Source organism: Bufo bufo, chromosome 1 (genome assembly GCF_905171765.1).
Source record: "Bufo bufo chromosome 1, aBufBuf1.1, whole genome shotgun sequence".
Taxonomy (NCBI): Eukaryota; Metazoa; Chordata; class Amphibia; order Anura; family Bufonidae; genus Bufo; species Bufo bufo.
In genome coordinates, this window is record NC_053389.1 from 317,608,592 (window position 1) to 317,629,867 (window position 21,276).

Genomic DNA, 21,276 nt, shown 5'->3' on the forward strand with positions numbered 1-21,276 from the left:
ACCTATTGTACCCTCGCCTTTGCCTCCTCCTCCGATTATGGTTGATGGAAATCTTGAATTTCAGGTCTCTAGGATTGTGGATTCTCGTCTTGTCCGCGGTTCCCTCCAGTACCTCGTTCATTGGGAGGGTTATGGTCCTGAGGAGAGGATGTGGGTCCCAGTGACGGACATTAAGGCCTCTCGTCTCATCAGGGCTTTCCATAGGTCCCATCCTGAGAAGGTGGGCTCTGAGTGTCCGGAGTCCACTCCTAGAGGGAGGGGTACTGTCACAGCCAGACAGCTGAGAAGCGCTCACAGGAGCTTTTCAGATCCTCCTCCTTGAATTTCTTTGTTTTGGTTTAGTTTCTCATCTCGTTAGTCTATCTCAGCTGTCATGCAGTCGGACTGATTGCTGCCCTTTAAGTTCCTCCCCATAATGCAGTAGTGTGCGGCTGATACAACTTCCTGGAGTGTGTGTGCATGCTGTTCCCAGTTCCCAGTCCTCAGTCGTCAGTCGTCTGCAAGATAAGTGCTGTTTATGTATTTATGATTTTCTCTTTTCTGGATCCAGGTGACCCTGACTCCCTCCGTGTCAGTGTAGGGAGCCGGTGGTCGTGTCCCCTCACTATTGTAGGGTCTTCAGCTAATAGATAGCCGAGGAACGTGGATATGCGCCCATCCACCTTTGGGGTGTTCGCATAGGCTGAGCAGTGAGGGAGAGCGGCAGGTCTATTGCAGGGGTCTCCCTTTGTTCCTTAGTTGTGGATCCAGAGAGACATTGTTTATATGGTATTGTCTTGTTTCCTGTACACCATCCGTGACATCATGTCATAGCAGAGAATCAGGCTTCACGTCACCCACCACTGGAACAGTCCATTGTCAGATATTTAGGCCCAGGCACCCAGGCAGAGGAGAGAGGTCCCATAGCAGAGAATCTGGCTTCGTGTCAGCAGAGAATCTGGCTTCATGTCATAGCAGAGAATCAGGCTTCACAACACCCACCACTGGAACAGTCCATTGTCAGATATTTAGGCCCAGGGACCCAGGCAGAGGAGAGAGGTCCCATAACATAGAATCTGGCTTCATGTCAGCAGAGAATCAGTCTTAATGTCATAGCAGAGAATCAGGCTTCATGTCATAGCAGAGAATCAGGCTTCACGTCACCCACCACTGGAACAGTCCATTGTCATATATTTAGGCCCCGGCACCCAGACAGAGGAGAGAGGTCCCATAGCAGAGAATCTGGCTTCATGTCAGCAGAGAATCAGTCTTCATGTCATAGCAGAGAATCATGCTTCATGTCACCCACCACTGGAACAGTCCATTGTCACATATTTAGGCCCAAGCACCCAGGCAGAGGAGAGAGGTCCCATAGCAGAGAATCTGGCTTCATGTCAGCAGAGAATCAGTTTTCATGTCATAGCAGAGAATCATGCTTCACGTCACCCAACATTGGAACAGTCCATTGTCATATAATTTAGGCCCCGGCACCCAGACAGCGGAGAGAGGTCCCATAACAGAGATTCAGGCTTCATGTCAGCGACTCAGCAGAGAATCAGTCTTCATGTCATAGCAGAGAATCAGGCTTCATGTCACCCACCACTGGAACAGGCCACTGTCAGATATTTTTAGGCCCCGGCACCCAGACAGAGGAGAGGTTCATTCAACTTTGGGTTGCCCCGCAATATAATGGTAAAATGAAAATAAAAATAGGATTGAATGAGGAAGTGCCATGGAGTACAATAATAGATGGTTAAGGGGAGGTAGTTAATGTCTAATCTGCACAAGGGATGGACAGGTCCTGTGGGATCCATGCCTGGTTCATTTTTATAAACATCAGCTTGTCCACATTGGCTGTAGACAGGCGGCTGCGTTTGTCTGTAATGACGCCCCCTGCCATGCTGAATACACGTTCAGACAAAACGCTGGCCGCCGGGCAGGCCAGCACCTCCAAGGCATAAAAGGCTAGCTCTGGCCATGTGGACAATTTGGAGAAGTTGAATGGGGCCGAACCATCAGTCAGTACGTGGAGGGGTGTGCACAGGTACTGTTCCACCATGTTAGTGAAATGTTGCTTCCTGCTAACACGTTCCGTATCAGGTGGTGGTTCAGTTAGCTGTGGCGTGGTGACAAAACTTTTCCACATCTCTGCCATGCTAACCCTGCCCTCAGAGGAGCTGGCCGTGACACAGCTGCGTTGGCGACCTCTTGCTCCTCCTCTGCCTTCGCCTTGGGCTTCCACTGGTTCCCCTGTGACATTTGGGAATGCTCTCAGTAGCGCGTCTACCAACGTGCGCTTGTGCTCGCGCATCTTCCTATCACGCTCCAGTGCAGGAAGTAAGGTGGGCACATTGTCTTTGTACCATGGATCCAGCAGGGTGGCAACCCAGTAGTCCGCACACGTTAAAATGTGGGCAACTCTGCTGTCGTTGCGCAGGCACTGCAGCATGTAGTCGCTCATGTGTGCCAGGCTGCCCAGAGGTAAGGACAAGCTGTCCTCTGTGGGAGGCGTATCGTCATCGTCCTGTGTTTCCCCCCAGCCACGCACCAGTGATGGGCCCGAGCTGCTTTGGGTGCCACCCCGCTGTGAACATGCTTCATCCTCATCCTCCTCCACCTCCTCCTCATCCTCGTCCTCCTCGTCCTCCAGTAGTGGGCCCTGTCTGGCCACATTTGTACCTGGCCTCTGCTGTTGCAAAAAACCTCCCTCTGAGTCACTTCGAAGAGACTGGCCTGAAAGTGCTAAAAATGACCCCTCTTCCTCCTCCTCCTCCTCCTCCTCCTGGGCCACCTCCTCTTCCATCATCGCCCTGAGTGTTTTCTCAAGGAGACATAGAAGTGGTATTGTAACGCTGATAACGGCGTCATCGCCACTGGCCATGTTGGTGGAGTACTCGAAACAGCGCAACAGGGCACACAGGTCTCGCATGGAGGCCCAGTCATTGGTGGTGAAGTGGTGCTGTTCCGCAGTGCGACTGACCCGTGCGTGCTGCAGCTGAAACTCCACTATGGCCTGCTGCTGCTCGCACAGTCTGTCCAGGATATGCAAGGTGGAGTTCCACCTGGTGGGCACGTCGCATATGAGGCGGTGAGCAGGAAGGCCGAAGTTACGCTGTAGCGCAGACAGGCGAGCAGCGGCAGGATGTGAACGCCGGAAGCGCGAACAGACGGCCCGCACTTTATGCAGCAGCTCTGACATGTCGGGGTAGTTGTGAATTAACTTCTGCACCACCAAATTCAGCACATGCGCAGGAAAGGGATGTGCGTCAAACCGGCTAGTCCCAGAGCTGCAACGAGATTTCGCCCATTATCGCACACCACCAGGCTGGGCTTGAGGCTCACCGGCAGCAACCACTCGTCGGTCTGTTGTTCTATACCCCCCCACAGCGCCTGTGCGGTGTGGGGCCTGTCCCCCAAACATATGAGTTTCAGAATGGCCTGCTGACGTTTACCCCGGGCTGTGCTGAAGTTGGTGGTGAAGGTGTGTGGCTGACTGGATGAGCAGGTGGAAGAAGAGGAGAAGGAAGCTGAGGAGGAGGAGGAGGAGACAGGAGGCAAAGAATGTTGCCCTGTGATCCTTGGCGGCGGAAGGACGTGCGCCAAACAGCTCTCCGCCTGGGGCCCAGCCGCCACTACATTTACCCAGTGTGCAGTTAGGGAGATATAGCGTCCCTGGCCGTGCTTACTGGTCCACGTATCTGTGGTTAGGTGGACCTTGCCACAGATGGCGTTGCACAGTGCACACTTGATTTTATCGGATACTTGGTTGTGCAGGGAAGGCACGGCTCTCTTGGAGAAGTAGTGGCGGCTGGGAACAACATACTGTGGGACAGCAAGCGACATGAGCTGTTTGAAGCTGTCTGTGTCCACCAGCCTAAATGACAGGATTTCATAGGCCAGTAGTTTAGAAATGCTGGCATTCAGGGCCAGGGATCAAGGGTGGCTAGGTGGGAATTTACGCTTTCTCTCAAATGTTTGTGAGATGGAGAGCTGAACGCTGCCGTGTGACATGGTTGAGATGCTTGGTGACGCAGGTGGTGGTGTTGGTGGTACATCCCATGTTTGCTGGGCGGCAGGTGCCAACGTTCCTCCAGAGGCGGAGGAAGAGGCCGAGGCGGCAGCAGCAGAAGAGGCCGAGACGGCAGCAGCAGAAGAGGTAGCAGGGGGAGCCTGAGTGACTTCCTTGTTTTTAAGGTCTTTACTCCACTGCAGTTCATGCTTTGCATGCAGGTGCCTGGTCATGCAGGTTGTGCTAAGGTTCAGAACGTTAATGCCTCGCTTCAGGCTCTGATGGCACAGCATGCAAACCACTCGGGTCTTGTCGTCAGCACATTGTTTGAAGAAGTGCCATGCCAGGGAACTCCTTGAAGCTGCCTTTGGGGTGCTCAATCCCAGATGGCGGCGGTCAGTAGCAGGCGGAGTCTCTTGGCGGCGGGTGTTCTGCTTTTGCCCACTGCTCCCTCTTTTGCTACGCTGTTGGCTCGGTCTCACCACTGCCTCTTCCTCCGAACTGTGAAAGTCAGTGGCACGACCTTCATTCCATGTGGGGTCTAGGACCTCATCGTCCCCTGCATCGTCTTCCACCCAGTCTTGATCCCTGACCTCCTGTTCAGTCGGCACACTGCAGAAAGACGCAGCAGTTGGCACCTGTGTTTCGTCATCATCAGAGACGTGCTGAGGTGGTATTCCCATGTCCTCATCATCAGGAAACATTAGTTGTGCGTTAGTGCATTCTATCTCTTCCACCCCTGGGGAAGGGCTAGGTGGATGCCCTTGGGAAACCCTGCCAGCAGAGTCTTCAAACAGCATAAGAGACTGTTGCATAACTTGAGGCTCAGACAGTTTCCCTGATATGCATGGGGTGATGTGACAGACTGATGGGCTTGGTTTTCATGCGCCATCTGTGCGCTTTCTGCAGAATACTGGGTGGGAGATAATGTGAACGTGCTGGATCCACTGTCGGCCACCCAATTGACTAATGCCTGTACCTGCTCAGGCCTTACCATCCTTAGTACGGCATTGGGCCCCACCAAATATCGCTGTAAATTCTGCTGGCTACTTGGACCCGAGGTAGTTGGTTCACTAGGACGTGTGGCTGTGGCATAACGGCCACGTCCTCGCGTCTGCGTCCCTTAATAGATGTTTTCCTCATTGTTACCGTTCACCACAATAAGAAAAATATTATTTGGCCCAATGTATTGAATTCAAATTCAGGCCTTTTTTTACAGACACCTAACACTATCTGGCTATCTATTTAGGTACCGTATTACACTAATAAAGGCACAGCAGTAACGACAGATTTAGCTGAATATAAATTTGAGGCCTAGTATTTAGGCGCTGGGGGACAGGTATACGTTTACGGACAGAATTAGACTTGGAATTGCACAGTAGCGTGTGTGTGAAGTTATTGAGAATAACCCTATCTGCACCTTGAATCTTATATACCCTTTTAGGGATAGATTTAAAGTAGGCCTGATACAGCAGAAACCACTAATTTAGAGAATTGCAAAATTGGGAATTGTATTTCAACCCAGAACAAAAACTGTGCTTTGACGGACACTAAATAACTTGACCAGCTAAAGCAATAATGACAGATTTGGATGAATCTAAATTTGAGGCCTATTTTTTAGGCGCTGGGTGACAGGTATACGTTTACACACAGAATTAGACTTGGAATTGCACAGTAGCGTGTGTGTGAAGTTATTGAGAATAACCCTATCTGCACCTTGAATCTTATATACCCTTTTAGGGATAGATTTAAAGTAGGCCTGATACAGCAGAAACCACTAATTTAGAGAATTGCAAAATTGGGAATTGTATTTCAACCCAGAACAAAAACTGTGCTTTGACGGACACTAAATAACTTGACCAGCTAAAGCAATAATGACAGATTTGGATGAATCTAAATTTGAGGCCTATTTTTTAGGCGCTGGGTGACAGGTATACGTTTACACACAGAATTAGACTTGGAATTGCACAGTAGCGTGTGTATGAAGTTATTGAGAATAACCCTATCTGCACCTTGAATCTTATATACCCTTTTAGGGATAGATTTAATGTAGGCCTGATACAGCAGAAACCACTAATTTAGAGAATTGCAAAATTGGGAATTGTATTTCAACCCAGAACAAAAACTGTGCTTTGACGGACACTAAATAACTTGACCAGCTAAAGCAATAATGACAGATTTGGATGAATCTAAATTTGAGGCCTATTTTTTAGGCGCTGGGTGACAGGTATACGTTTACACACAGAATTAGACTTGGAATTGCACAGTAGCGTGTGTGTGAAGTTATTGAGAATAACCCTATCTGCACCTTGAATCTTATATACCCTTTTAGGGATAGATTTAAAGTAGGCCTGATACAGCAAAAACCACTAATTTAGAGAATTGCAAAATTGGGAATTGTATTTCAACCCAGAACAAAAACTGTGCTTTGACGGACACTAAATAACTTGACCAGCTAAAGCAATAATGACAGATTTGGATGAATCTAAATTTGAGGCCTATTTTTTAGGCGCTGGGTGACAGGTATATGTTTACACACAGAATTAGACTTGGAATTGCACAGTAGCGTGTGTGTGAAGTTATTGAGAATAACCCTATCTGCACCTTGAATCTTATATACCCTTTTAGGGATAGATTTAAAGTAGGCCTGATACAGCAGAAACCACTAATTTAGAGAATTGCAAAATTGGGAATTGTATTTCAACCCAGAACAAAAACTGTGCTTTGACGGACACTAAATAACTTGACCAGCTAAAGCAATAATGACAGATTTGGATGAATCTAAATTTGAGGCCTATTTTTTAGGCGCTGGGTGACAGGTATACGTTTACACACAGAATTAGACTTGGAATTGCACAGTAGCGTGTGTGTGAAGTTATTGAAAATAACCCTATCTGCACCTTGAATCTTATATACCCTTTTAGGGATAGATTTAAAGTAGGCCTGATACAGCAGAAACCACTAATTTAGAGAATTGCAAAATTGGGAATTGTATTTCAACCCAGAACAAAAACTGTGCTTTGACGGACACTAAATAACTTGACCAGCTAAAGCAATAATGACAGATTTGGATGAATCTAAATTTGAGGCCTATTTTTTAGGCGCTGGGTGACAGGTATACGTTTACACACAGAATTAGACTTGGAATTGCACAGTAGCGTGTGTGTGAAGTTATTGAGAATAACCCTATCTGCACCTTGAATCTTATATACCCTTTTAGGGATAGATTTAAAGTAGGCCTGATACAGCAGAAACCACTAATTTAGAGAATTGCAAAATTGGGAATTGTATTTCAACCCAGAACAAAAACTGTGCTTTGACGGACACTAAATAACTTGACCAGCTAAAGCAATAATGACAGATTTGGATGAATCTAAATTTGAGGCCTATTTTTTAGGCGCTGGGTGACAGGTATACGTTTACACACAGAATTAGACTTGGAATTGCACAGTAGCGTGTGTATGAAGTTATTGAGAATAACCCTATCTGCACCTTGAATCTTATATACCCTTTTAGGGATAGATTTAATGTAGGCCTGATACAGCAGAAACCACTAATTTAGAGAATTGCAAAATTGGGAATTGTATTTCAACCCAGAACAAAAACTGTGCTTTGACGGACACTAAATAACTTGACCAGCTAAAGCAATAATGACAGATTTGGATGAATCTAAATTTGAGGCCTATTTTTTAGGCGCTGGGTGACAGGTATATGTTTACACACAGAATTAGACTTGGAATTGCACAGTAGTGTGTGTGTGAAGTTATTGAGAATAACCCTATCTGCACCTTGAATCTTATATACCCTTTTAGGGATAGATTTAAAGTAGGCCTGATACAGCAGAAACCACTAATTTAGAGAATTGCAAAATTGGGAATTGTATTTCAACCCAGAACAAAAACTGTGCTTTGACGGACACTAAATAACTTGACCAGCTAAAGCAATAATGACAGATTTGGATGAATCTAAATTTGAGGCCTATTTTTTAGGCGCTGGGTGACAGGTATACGTTTACACACAGAATTAGACTTGGAATTGCACAGTAGCGTGTGTGTGAAGTTATTGAAAATAACCCTATCTGCACCTTGAATCTTATATACCCTTTTAGGGATAGATTTAAAGTAGGCCTGATACAGCAGAAACCACTAATTTAGAGAATTGCAAAATTGGGAATTGTATTTCAACCCAGAACAAAAACTGTGCTTTGACGGACACTAAATAACTTGACCAGCTAAAGCAATAATGACAGATTTGGATGAATCTAAATTTGAGGCCTATTTTTTAGGCGCTGGGTGACAGGTATACGTTTACACACAGAATTAGACTTGGAATTGCACAGTAGCGTGTGTGTGAAGTTATTGAGAATAACCCTATCTGCACCTTGAATCTTATATACCCTTTTAGGGATAGATTTAAAGTAGGCCTGATACAGCAGAAACCACTAATTTAGAGAATTGCAAAATTGGGAATTGTATTTCAACCCAGAACAAAAACTGTGCTTTGACGGACACTAAATAACTTGACCAGCTAAAGCAATAATGACAGATTTGGATGAATATAAATTTGAGGCCAATTTTTTAGGCGCTGGGTGACAGGTATACGTTTACACACAGAATTTGACTTGGAATTGCACAGTAGCGTGTGTGTGAAGTTATTGAGAATGACCCTATCAGCACCTTGAATCTAATATACCCTTTTAGGGATAGATTTAAATAACCACACTATTGATGGTTAAATGGACTTGGTGGCAGCTTGCCCCTGATGTAGGATATAGCAAAAAAATAACCACACTATTGATGTTTAAATGGACTTGGTGGCAGCTTGTCCCTGATGTAGGATATAGCCATAAAATAACTACACTATTGATGGTTAAATGGACTTGGTGGCAGCTTGCCCCTGATGTAGGATATAGCCAAAAAATAACCACACTATTGATGGTTAAATGGACTTGGTGGCAGCTTGTGCTGGCGCACCACAAGCCACAAAATGGCCGCCGATCACCCCAGAAAAAAGTGACTGAAAAACGCTCTGGGCAGCCTAAAAACAGTGAGCAATTGAATAGCAGCAGTTCAATGATCCACAGCTGTAGATCGATCACTGTCTTAAGTGTTTTGGAGGAGTTAATCACTGCCTAATCTCGCCCTAACGTCGCAGCTGCAACCTCTCCCTACACTTGTAACAGCAGAGTGACGTGCAGCGCTACGTGACCCAAGCTTATATAGAGGCTGGGTCACATGCTGCATTGGCCAATCACAGCCATTCCAATAGTAGGCATGACTGTGATGGCCTCTTGGGGCAAGTAGTATGACGCTTGTTGATTGGCTGCTTTGCAGCCTTTCAAAAAGCGCCAAGAAAGCGCCGAACACCGAACCAGAACCCGGACTTTTACGAAAATGTTCGGGTTCGGGTCCGTGTCAAGGACACCCCAAAATTCGGTACGAACCCGAACTATACAGTTCGGGTTCGCTCATCCCTACACACCACTCAAACTGACCGACCCCCTACCATATACAATTATATATAATTTTCATTTCCCCTACCTAGCCTTCTTAGGCCAATATACTTCACATTGGATTGTTAGAATTAATGATTATTATTTCTCTATCTATTTTCCTTTAGATTCTACTATCTAGAACCTGTACTACCTTTTCTTCCTTTCTTCCTTCTAACACTCACCTCTTCTTAGTCTCTCTCTCCACCTATCTTTCACATCTCATAGAGGGCACTAACTGTACGTTCCATAGAGTTCATAGAAACTAATAGATTTATTATATTTCAGGAGATTGTGGTGGTTAGCTGCACGTCTTTGCTCCTTTCATCTTGATTACACCCAAATTGCTGCCATCGGCTCTCTCACTGGGACCTGGGCTTGACTGACAATGGGAGATCTGGGAATAGTGTCCTTCAATGTGAGAGGATTGAATACCCCTAACAAACGTTATCATGTTCTTGATATTGCAAAGAAACTGAAGGCTTCTATAGTCTTCCTACAGGAGACACACTTTAAGCAAACCAAAATCCCTAAATTACCTACTAAACTTTTTAGCAGTTGGTACCACTCGTGTCACCCTACATCAGCCTCCAAAGGGGTATCCATTGCCATACATAGGTCCATCCCGCTGAAGGTCACAAAGCAATACTCAGACTCTGAAGGTCGGTTGCTATTCCTAAGGGCTCAGATATACACGAAAATAACCTTAGCAAACATATATGCACCCAATCAGGACCAAGTACCCTGGCTCCTGAAGACGTTAGATGCACTACAGCTTTTTGCGGAGGACCCGATTATACTAGGGGGAGATCTGAATATATCTATTAACCTCTTGTCAGACTCTTCTACAGCTAAGTCCTCTATTTCTAACTTGGCTCTAGCCAAACTACGCTCTAAACTGTCAGAGTTTTCTCTTATAGATGCATGGCGCACCTGGAACCCCTCCGCCCGTGACTACTCCTTCCTATCTCATGTGCACAATTCAAATCAGAGACTCGATTACCTACTGGTCCACAAGTCTCTACTAGCGAGCGTTACAACCACAGGTATTTCTGTCATCTCTATTTCGGATCATGCACCGGTACACTTGTCCCTCAACCTCTCGGGACTCCCGTGCAAAACATGTCGATGGAGACTTAATGAATGTATACTAGAGAATACTACAGCTTTTGAAGACATCAAATGCCAGTTAGCTCACTACTTCATTCACATTGTAGATTCGGGACCCACCACACCTGTAGTTTGGGAGGCCCATAAGGCCTTTATTAGAGGTATTTTTATTTCTTGGGGATCCAAACTTAAAAGAGATAGACAAAAAGAAGTTGATGCCTTACTGGAACAGATAGCTAAGCTAGAAAAGGAGCATAAGCGTACCAGGTTACTAAGCACACATTCTGAACTTAAGGTCTTGAGAGAAAAACTCATTTCCGCCCTCCAGAATAAATCAGCCATACCTCCATCATACAGTAGATATAAGCTATATGCTCATGGAAACAAAGGAGGGAAACGTATGTCCTCCCTTCTAACAAAGGAACGAGCGAAACAGCATATCCATGAGATCACTGATCACTCGGGAACAAAGACCTCATCTTCCCTGGAGATAGCTGAGGCATTCCGACAATATTACTCAGCCCTGTATAATATTGAGAAGGAACCCCCTGCACGCACCGTAACTTCCAAACAAGCGATTATAGATGGCTTTCTGAGGGACTTGAACATGCCAAGCTTAGATCAGGCTATGGTCAATTCTCTCTTAGTCCCAGTGACTGAAGAGGAGATACAGTCGATCATTTCCTCTTTTCCCCCGGGTAAGAGCCCAGGCCCAGATGGCCTGCCTTTACTCTATTATAAAAAGTTTAGCGAAATCTTGACACCTCAACTCACCAAACTATGTGCCTCCTTATTGAAAGGGGAATCTTTGCCCAAACAGTCACAAGAGGCACATATTACGCTTATCTCTAAGGAGGGCAAAAACCCTATGGAATGCGGAAGCTACAGACCTATTTCGCTTCTTAACTTAGATATTAAAATATGGGCTAAGCTTCTGTCCACCTGGATTAAGGTACTACTTCCGCATCTCATAGGGGAGGAACAATCCGGATTTGTACCGGGAAGAGAGGGAAGGACTAATACTGCTAAACTTTTGACAGCTATTCACCACGTTCACTCCTCACACACCTCAATGGTCCTTCTCGGTGTAGACACCAAGAAGGCATTCGATAGAGTGAGTTGGGCATTTCTGGAATCTACCCTACTGAAATTTGGCTTCCTGACCCCTTTTTTGAAAGCGATATTTACACTATATTCCCAACCGTCAGCTTCTATAATAGTCAATAAACACCTATCTTCTCCTTTCCTGATCACGAATGGTACGTGCCAGAGCTGTCCACTGTCCCCTTCGCTGTTCATTCTGGCAATGGAAGCCCTGTTACAATGCGTCAGACAACACCCCCTCATTAGTGGACTTCCCACACTCAAAGGAGAACTAAAGATGTTAGCGTTTGCTGATGATCTCCTCTTCCTACTAACTGATCCCATGATAGGGCTGCCCGCACTAGTAGAGATCTTTGATAGGTTCAGTGAGGCCTCAAACTTCAAAGTTAACGTTTCAAAATCTGAGATTTTAAATATCTCACTTAATAAGCGACTCGCCCAACCACTCAAAACTGTATCTCCTTTCGCCTGGGCCACATCCACGATTAAATACCTAGGTGTGCATATTCCGCCTAATCTATCCGAAATATATGACACCAATTTTAGGCCATCTTGACAGAGTATGATATACCTCTAATTTCGTGGATTGGAAGGAAAAATTTTATAGAAATGTATGTAATTCCCAAGATAACATATAAACTACAGATGCTCCCGTTCGCAGTGCCCCAATCCTTTTTAAGTCTATGAGGTCCCTCTTCTCGAGATATTTATGGAAACAAAAAAGACCACGTCTGGCTCATTCATTACTAACTAAAGCCCAAAACAAGGGTGGATTAGGCTTACCTGATGTTCACACCCTATATAAGGCGATACAACTAAGGCAATGGTTGAATTTAACCACTGTACCTGACCTACAGTTCCAGGAGGGCCGGGATGACAGACATCCTAGAAGAGGACTCACTCAAAAACTTGTGGATTCCCCCTAAACCCAATAGTCAGATTGCTAAATCTGATGCTGGATTACTGATTAGAGGTGCCTCACACACTTGGGGGAACCTTGCCCCGCATCTTGCTCCAATGCCCTCTCCACTGCTTCCTGCGAGTTTAATACCTGTGGTTGTAGGGAAGGATTCACCATCCTTTAAACCAATGTGGGACCATCTTGATCATCTTTCAGTCCGGGGGTTTCTTATGGGCGGTGGGGTTCCAGACCTAACGAGTTTGAGGAAATATATGCCGAGGTTTACACTTACATTTTTGCACATAGCTCATTTTAATAGCTGCTGCAGAGATTTTCTAAGTAGATACTACCCGTTTAGGGAATTGACGACCTTTGAATCCTCTATAATGACCCCTGAAGGTCGTGGAAAGAAACTATCAAAAGTGTTGTATATTTGTAGAGATACCCTTGATACTGGCACACCTGGGTTTATTGCCTCTTGGGAAAAAGAACTGAACATCACCCTGACAAATGCTGAAAAAACACACATACTCCAAAACTCCCATGGTTACTCCAGGTGTGTTCAGCTTCAAGAATCCCACTACAAAATTGTCTCTAGGTGGTATAGGACACCTGAGTTTCTTTACACTCATGGCCTTAATTCCACAAACTTATGTTGGAGATGCAAAACACAGATTGGGTCGTTCACCCACCTTTGGTGGTCTTGCCCTCTAATTAGACCATACTGGGAGGAGGTGGAAGGAGTGATAAATGATTTAAGGGGTAAACAACTAGTTTTAACCCCTTCTATAGTCCTTTTAGATTGTGTAACAGAAGACTATAAACCTTCTTCCTCAAACTTGACAACACACCTCCTAACGGCGGCCAGGTCCCTGGTCCCTTCGAGATGGCTGGATACCTCACCCCCTACGGTGGAGCAGTGGTTGGAGAAAATAGGCCAAATCTGCAGATTTGAAGAAATGTGTAGCAGATCGTGTAGATCCCATCACAAATTCCTCTTGACTTGGGCGCCCTGGCTGTCTTCCTCCTATTGCCCACAGGGCAAGTAATATCTTCGGTATCTGGAACAACTCGGATCTGAAATGCCCCCCCCCCTCTCTCCTTCTTGTGGTCCTTTCTTTCTACTTTTACCTCTATCTTCTCTCTTTTACTCTGATATCGCTTCTTTATGCTTACTTTTTGATTTGTGATATGTGTGAGCCGCATATAGTCAGTTGCTGCATTCTTAGTTACTGATAATGGCTGACATTGTTAATATGGAGCTGTAACATTCCTACTTATTATTGATGCACCTAACTCATTTGTTTTGTCTTTGTGATTATTTTGCCAGTAAAAACATAGTTGACAAAAAAAATAAAAATATCCTCCCAATTATCTTAGGGAACCTGGAAGCCCACAAGAAATTGAAAAGAGAGTGTAAAAGATGGAACAGTGGCTTTCCCAGATACATCTTCCCTCCCTCAATCGAGATCAGGCCGTATCCCTTGTTAAACCTTTCTCTTTACAAGAATTGGAAAAAGATTTTAAAACAACTCCCATGCATAAATTTCTCGGTCCAGAAGGTTTATCTTCTAATTATTATAGCACTTTTTCATCCTTACTACTGCCAAAATTTTTAGCAGTTTATAACGGGGCATTAAACAACAACCCTTTACCATCACAAATGTTATCGTCTTTAATTACTATTTTGCCAAAGGAGGGTAAGGCTACTTTCACACTTGCGGCAGAGGAATCCGGCAGGCAGATCCGGCAAAGGTATGCCAACTGATTACATTTTTAGACTGATCTTGCATTGCAAGAACGGATCCGTCTGTCCGTTTGTCATACGGACAAACGGATCCGTTTCAATTTTTTTTAAACATTTTTACCGATCTGCGCATGTGGATCTGACATTCCTATGTAAAAATGCCGGATCCGACATTCAGGCAAGTCTTCAGTTTTTTTGGCCGGAGATAAAACCGTAGCATGCTGCGGTTTTATCTTTTGCCTGATCAGGCAAAAAGACTGAACTGAATACATTCTGATGCATCCTGAATGGAATGCTCTCCATTCAGAATGCATGGGGATAAAACTGATTAGTTATTTTCCGGTATAGAGCTCCTAGGACGGAACTCTATGCCGGAAAAGAAAAACGCAAGTGTGAAAGTACCCTAAGGATCCTACCTCTTGTGCCAGCTACAGACCCATTTCATTATTAAATACTGATCTGAAACTATATGCTAAAATGCTCGTATTAAGACTACAACCACTCCTACCACAACTCATTCATGCAGAACAGGTGGGTTTTGTGGCTGGCAGGGAGGGAAGGATGAATACTACTCAACTTGTGAGTCTTATACACCATTCTAGGAAAAAAAGCAATTTCCTTGGTTATTTTAGAAACCGCCCCTACGTACGTATTTATTTTCTTTACCAAGAGATATGACCCAGTATACGCTCGCACTGAATCATATGACAAGAACTACAATTAAGATATGGCACACTAATCTGTCTAAAGCACCATTTTCTTATCTATATTTTTACAAGTGGGAGATGTCCTATGAAATTCAACACCTGCCTTCATCGCTACACTATCTAAAGTAAACTTAAAGGTGTCCCTACCTATGGTGGATTTAATAGATGAAGCAGGTTATCTAAGGGAGAATTGGGAATCTCATATGTACTGTACACTTATTTTCCTACACAGCATCTACCCTGAGTGTGACCCTAAGTGCTAGAGATGTCAAATTAATACAGTTACATTTATACACATAAGGTGGCAATGTCCCAATATCGCTGCCTACTGGCAACAAATATGTACAACTCTTTCACACATAAGCAAAATGTGTATCATTCCCTCTGAGAGAGGCTGTCTGCTAGGCTTACTAAGAGATATCAAATGCAATAGACATATTAGGTCTTTACTCTCTATTTTGTTGGCAGCTGCCAGAATCTTGATAGCCTCTAAATGGAAATCTACAGAAGCCCCACCCCTCTCACAATTGCTAATAAAATGTGATGATATATATAGAATGGAACAAATAGCAAGTTGGGAAACGAAAAAGACTCACGGGTTTTAAGCTGTCTGGTCCCCCTGGAAAAAGTTCAGAAACTTCTCTTAATGACTCCTCTTGCTCTTAAGGAATAATTCAATGATCAGCGGTGAAAGACCTCTACTCCCGCCCCCCCCTACCTTCCTTCTACATCCCCCTCCTATACTTTTTATGTTTATATCATTGGATCTTGGGTTATATTGCAATACTGTATGTGCAACATTTTTGCAATGACTATCTACATTGTCTACTGCATTGTACTGTATTAAAAAATATTTAATAAACCATTTAAAACAATTTTTTTTTAAAGAACTAAAAATATAAAATTGGATTAAAAACATGGCTAACAAAATCCCCCCTCTTGAATAAACCCAAAATAATAATAGGTGAAATTCGATAACACGTGGTCGTCACAGGTGTTGAATTCCTCCGAGGCCCCAACAATTAGGCATTCACTGTACAGAAAAGATCAAGTGATTATGTGGCTGGAGGTATATTAGACGGTCAATGGATATCAATTTTACTGCAGGCCAGTGGAGTACAGGCCCCAAAAATTATTCATTCAAAGTACAGAAAAGAACAATTGATAATGTTGCTGGAGGTACATTAGGCGGTCACCGTATAACAATTTTACTGTTGGCCAGTTCGATTATAGGCCCCAAAAATTATGCATTCACCATACAGAAAAGATCAAGTGATTATGTGGCAGGAGGTATATTAGACGGTCATTGAATAGCAATTTTACTTTAGGCCACTGGAGTACTGTCACGGCGGGCGTGCACTCAGTATGACAGATAACGAACCAACCAGGCTCTGGGCGAGAGACAGGGAAGGGTCACCTCCTAGCTAATCCCTGACCTCTTTCTCTGCACTGCTCAGCCCATCTACAGATCTTGAAGGTAGATCTGAGATGTCCCCGTGCCTGGGCTGACAAAACCCTGAATTCCCTGAGATGGTGAAGTGGGAAATAGGAGCAGCCTGCTCGCACAGAACCTGGATGGGAAAGATGACACAAAACAACCAACTAGAAACAACACTTATCTTCCTGAGCTGGAGCAGACAGCCAACCTTCCTTCCTAGCTTCCAAGATCACAATAATGAATATAATCCGCTCAGGGCACTGGGCAGAGGAGCTATTTAAACTAATGACTCCACCCAGTGCACCTGATGAGGGGCGGATCCAGCACGACTCCAAAACAAACACTAAACTCGTGCTGCAATCCTGGCCGACCTCCGCACATCGTCAGAGTGGGGCATGACAGTACCCCCCCCCTACGGGTGACCTCCGGACACCCTGGACCAACCTTATCCGGATGGGACCTATGAAAGGCCCTCACCAGACGGCTGGCGTTGACATCTGACGCCGGAACCCACATCCTCTCCTCAGGACCGTATCCCCTCCAGTGAACTGGAGGGAACCCCGCAGAACTCTCGAGTCGAGAATCCTGGAGATCTCGAACTCCAAGTTTCTCTCGACCAGAACAGGAGGAGGAGGCAATGGCGATAGTACCACCGGTTTAACATATTTTTTTAGTAAAGACTTGTGGAAGACATCGTGGATCCTCCAAGTCTGCGGCAGATCGAGTCGAAATGCCACAGGATTGATCACAGCAGAAATCTTATATGGACCAACAAATCTTGGACCCAGTTTCCAAGATGGCATTCTCAACTTGATATTCCTAGTGGACAACCACACTAAATCACCCACACACAGGTCCGGACCAGTCACACGTCTCCTGTCAGCCATTCGTTTATACCTCTCACCCATCCTCTCCAAATTCCCTTGAATCCCCCGCCAGATAGAGGATAAGACAGAAGAGAATCTCTCCTCCTCTGGCATCCCGGAGGAACCAGACCCAGAAAAGGTACCAAACTGAGGATGGAAACCGTATGCGCCAAAAAATGGCGACTTACCCGTGGACTCCTGCCTACGGTTATTCAATGCAAATTCTGCTAAGGGCAAGAACGAGGACCAGTCCTCCTGATTCTCAGCCACAAAGCACCTCAAGTAGGTCTCCAGGTTTTGATTGGTACGCTCCGTCTGACCATTCGACTGTGGATGAAAAGCCGACGAGAAAGAAAGTTGAATGCCAAGTCGAGAGCAGAACGCCCTCCAAAACCTGGAGACAAACTGCGTGCCCCTATCAGAGACAATATCCGAAGGAATACCGTGCAATTTAACAATATTATCCACAAAAATCTGCGCAAGAGTCTTAGCGTTAGGCAGACTTGTTAATGGTATAAAGTGAGCCATTTTACTGAAACGATCGACTACCACCAAAATCACTGTTCTCCCGGAGGAACTCGGTAGGTCCGTAATAAAGTCCATGGACAAATGTGTCCAAGGACGAGATGGAATAGACAATGGAAGAAGTGAACCAGGAGGTCGAGTATGAGCAACCTTAGACCGAGCGCAGGTTTCACAAGCAGCCACGTAATTCTCAATACTCTTACGCAAACCTGGCCACCAGAACCTCCGGGACACCAGATCACAGGTGGACTTACCACCAGGATGTCCAGCGAGAACAGTATCGTGATGTTCCTTAAACACCTTGTATCGTAGGCCCTCAGGAACAAACAACCTCCCTGGGGGACACGAACCAGGAGCCCCCTCCTGAGCTCCCAACACCTCCATCTCCAATTCAGGGTACAGAGCGGAGACCACCACTCCATCCGCTAAAATCGGCGCTGGATCTTCTGAATCACCTCCCCCAGGGAAGCTGCGAGACAAGGCATCAGCCTTGACGTTCTTGACCGCTGGGCGAAAGGTAACCACGAAATTGAACCTGGTAAAAAAAAGTGACCATCTGGCCTGCCTAGGGTTCAGACGCTTGGCAGATTGCAGGTAAGCCAAATTCTTATGGTCAGTATACACCGTAACGGGGTGAGACGCCCCCTCCAACCAGTGGCGCCATTCCTCAAAGGCCAACTTGATAGCCAACAACTCTCTATCTCCAACATCATAATTCCTCTCGGCAACCGAGAGCTTCTTGGAGAAGAAGGCACACGGGACCCACTTGCCAGGAGATGAACCCTGTGACAGCACAGCCCCAACCCCCACCTCTGATGCATCATCCTCCACTACGAATGGTTGAGACACATCCGGCTGCACCAGAATGGGAGCGGACGCAAAACGCTCCTTAACAGCCGAAAAGGGCTGCAACGGCTCATCCGACCAGACAGAGACATCGGCGCCCTTCTTGGTCATATCAGTAAGAGGTTTTACTAGGGTAGAATAATTCGAAATAAATTTCCTATAATAATTTGTAAACCCCAAGAACCGCATCAAAGCTTTCTGATTCTCTGGTCGGTCCCACTCCAGAACCGCCCGGACCTTTTCGGGGTCCATACGAAAACCGGAATCAGAAAGCATGTATCCCAAGAACGGAAGCTCTTGCACCGCAAACAAACATTTCTCCAATTTGGCATACAACTTATTCTCCCGAAGGATCGTCAAAACCTGTCTCACATGATCCTGATGGGTCTTCAGATCAGGAGAATAAATTAAAATGTCATCCAGGTAAACTACTACGAACCTCCCCACCAAGTGATGAAAAATGTCATTGACGAATCGCTGAAATACTGCTGGCGCGTTAGTCAACCCAAAAGGCATCACCAGGTTTTCAAAATGACCCTCGTGCGTATTGAAGGCCGTTTTCCACTCATCCCCCTCCTTGATCCTGATCAGATTGTAGGCTCCTCTCAAATCCAACTTGGAGAACACCTTGGCTCCAACAATCTGATCAAAAAGATCAGAGATCAAGGGCAGGGGATATGGATCCCGGACTGTAATACGGTTCAACTCCCGGAAATCCAAACACGGTCTCAGTGAATCGTAATCGTAAATCAATCCCAGGGCTTGGAAAAATTCCTCCACTGATCGGAGAGCCAGAGAACCGGGCGGCAGAGAAAAAGCCCTGGATTGAGCGTCCCCTTTAAGCAGAGACATGATGATACCAACCCTCTGATCCTCATTACCTGACGAAAATGGACGCAGTCGAAAGTACAATTTGCATGACTCTTTAAAGCAGAAAAAATCATCCGTACTACCTGTAAATCTGTTGGGAAGAGCGACTTTAGGCTCCCCACCAATTTGACCTGTACCTGATGCCAGAAACCTCTGACACTGTGTGACCGTATTACGCAGATCCGCAACCTCTAGGGATAAACCCTGCATGCGGTCAACCAGTGCATCAATTGACGCCATCACAAAAGCGCTGAGTGATGGCAGTCACAGTATGGCGGATTATAATGTCACGGCGGGCGTGCACTCAGTATGACAGATAACGAACCAACCAGGCTCTGGGCGAGAGACAGGGAAGGGTCACCTCCTAGCTAATCCCTGACCTCTTTCTCTGCACTGCTCAGCCCATCTACAGATCTTGAAGGTAGATCTGAGATGTCCCCGTGCCTGGGCTGACAAAACCCTGAATTCCCTGAGATGGTGAAGTGGGAAATAGGAGCAGCCTGCTCGCACAGAACCTGGATGGGAAAGATGACACAAAACAACCAACTAGAAACAACACTTATCTTCCTGAGCTGGAGCAGACAGCCAACCTTCCTTCCTAGCTTCCAAGATCACAATAATGAATATAATCCGCTCAGGGCACTGGGCAGAGGAGCTATTTAAACTAATGACTCCACCCAGTGCACCTGATGAGGGGCGGATCCAGCACGACTCCAAAACAAACACTAAACTCGTGCTGCAATCCTGGCCGACCTCCGCACATCGTCAGAGTGGGGCATGACAAGTACAGGCCCCAAACATTATTCGTTCACCAAACTGAAAAGAACAAGTGATTATGTGGCTGGAGGTATATTAGACAGTCATTGGATATAAATTTTACTGCAGGCCAATACAAATATATATTAAATACATATGTTTAAAAGAACAAAAAATATAAAATTGGATTAAAAACATGGCTAACGAAATCCCCCTCTTGAAAAAACCTCAAATGATAATAGTTGAAATTCGATGACACGTGGTCATCACAGGTGTTGAATTTCTCCGTGGCACCAAACATTAGGCATTCACCGGACAGAAAAAGGCCTTTTATGCCACTGTATTTACATAAGACATGGATCATTATTTGTTCTGTGTGGTGGCAGATATGTGTGGGCTGGCAGGAGTAAATTCAATTAAATGTGGTCGCCACAGGTATTGAATTCCTCCGAGATCCATGCCTCATTCATTTTTATAAATGTGAGGTAGTCCACACCATTATGAGCTAGGTGAGTGCTCTTATCAGTCACGATCCCCCATGCTGCGCTGATCGTCCTTTCGGACAGGGCACTCAATGAGGGGCAAGCAAAGAGTTCCATGTCAAATTGTGCCAGCTCTGGCCACAGGTCAAGCCTGCACATTCAGTAGTCAAGGAATTCCTCACTTCTCAGAGCGTACACATCGGCCTATTAACCAGATGTAGTCGGACACCTCTCGGTCTAGGTGTTCCCTGAGGCTGGATCCGTAGAGAGGTTGTCGATGGGTTGGTTGCAAGAATGATCTTATATCCAAAGTGACCAACACATCTTCAAACTGCCCTTTTCTTGCATGTGCTGTAGGATTGGTACCCGCAACTGTTTCTCTGTGGGTGAAAATTCCTCTGCCAGCGCCCGCAACAGCAGAATGCAGCATCTCTTGAAGCAAGGC

At 45.5% G+C, this 21,276-nt stretch overlaps 1 protein-coding gene across 3 annotated transcripts in view; it reads right to left on the reverse strand.

The window, feature by feature from the left end:
• LOC121008928 (protocadherin alpha-2-like) overlaps positions 1-21,276 on the reverse strand; it is a 381,217-nt gene that overhangs the window by 288,946 nt on the left and 70,995 nt on the right. The window contains exon 2 of one of the 3 annotated variants that reach the window (XM_040441707.1): positions 17,594-17,607. The exons of the other annotated variants lie outside the window; for them this stretch is intronic. Within the exon in view, the coding sequence (XP_040297641.1) occupies positions 17,594-17,607 (14 nt within the window). The remainder of the gene's footprint in view (positions 1-17,593; positions 17,608-21,276) is intronic. 3 annotated transcript variants of the gene reach the window in all.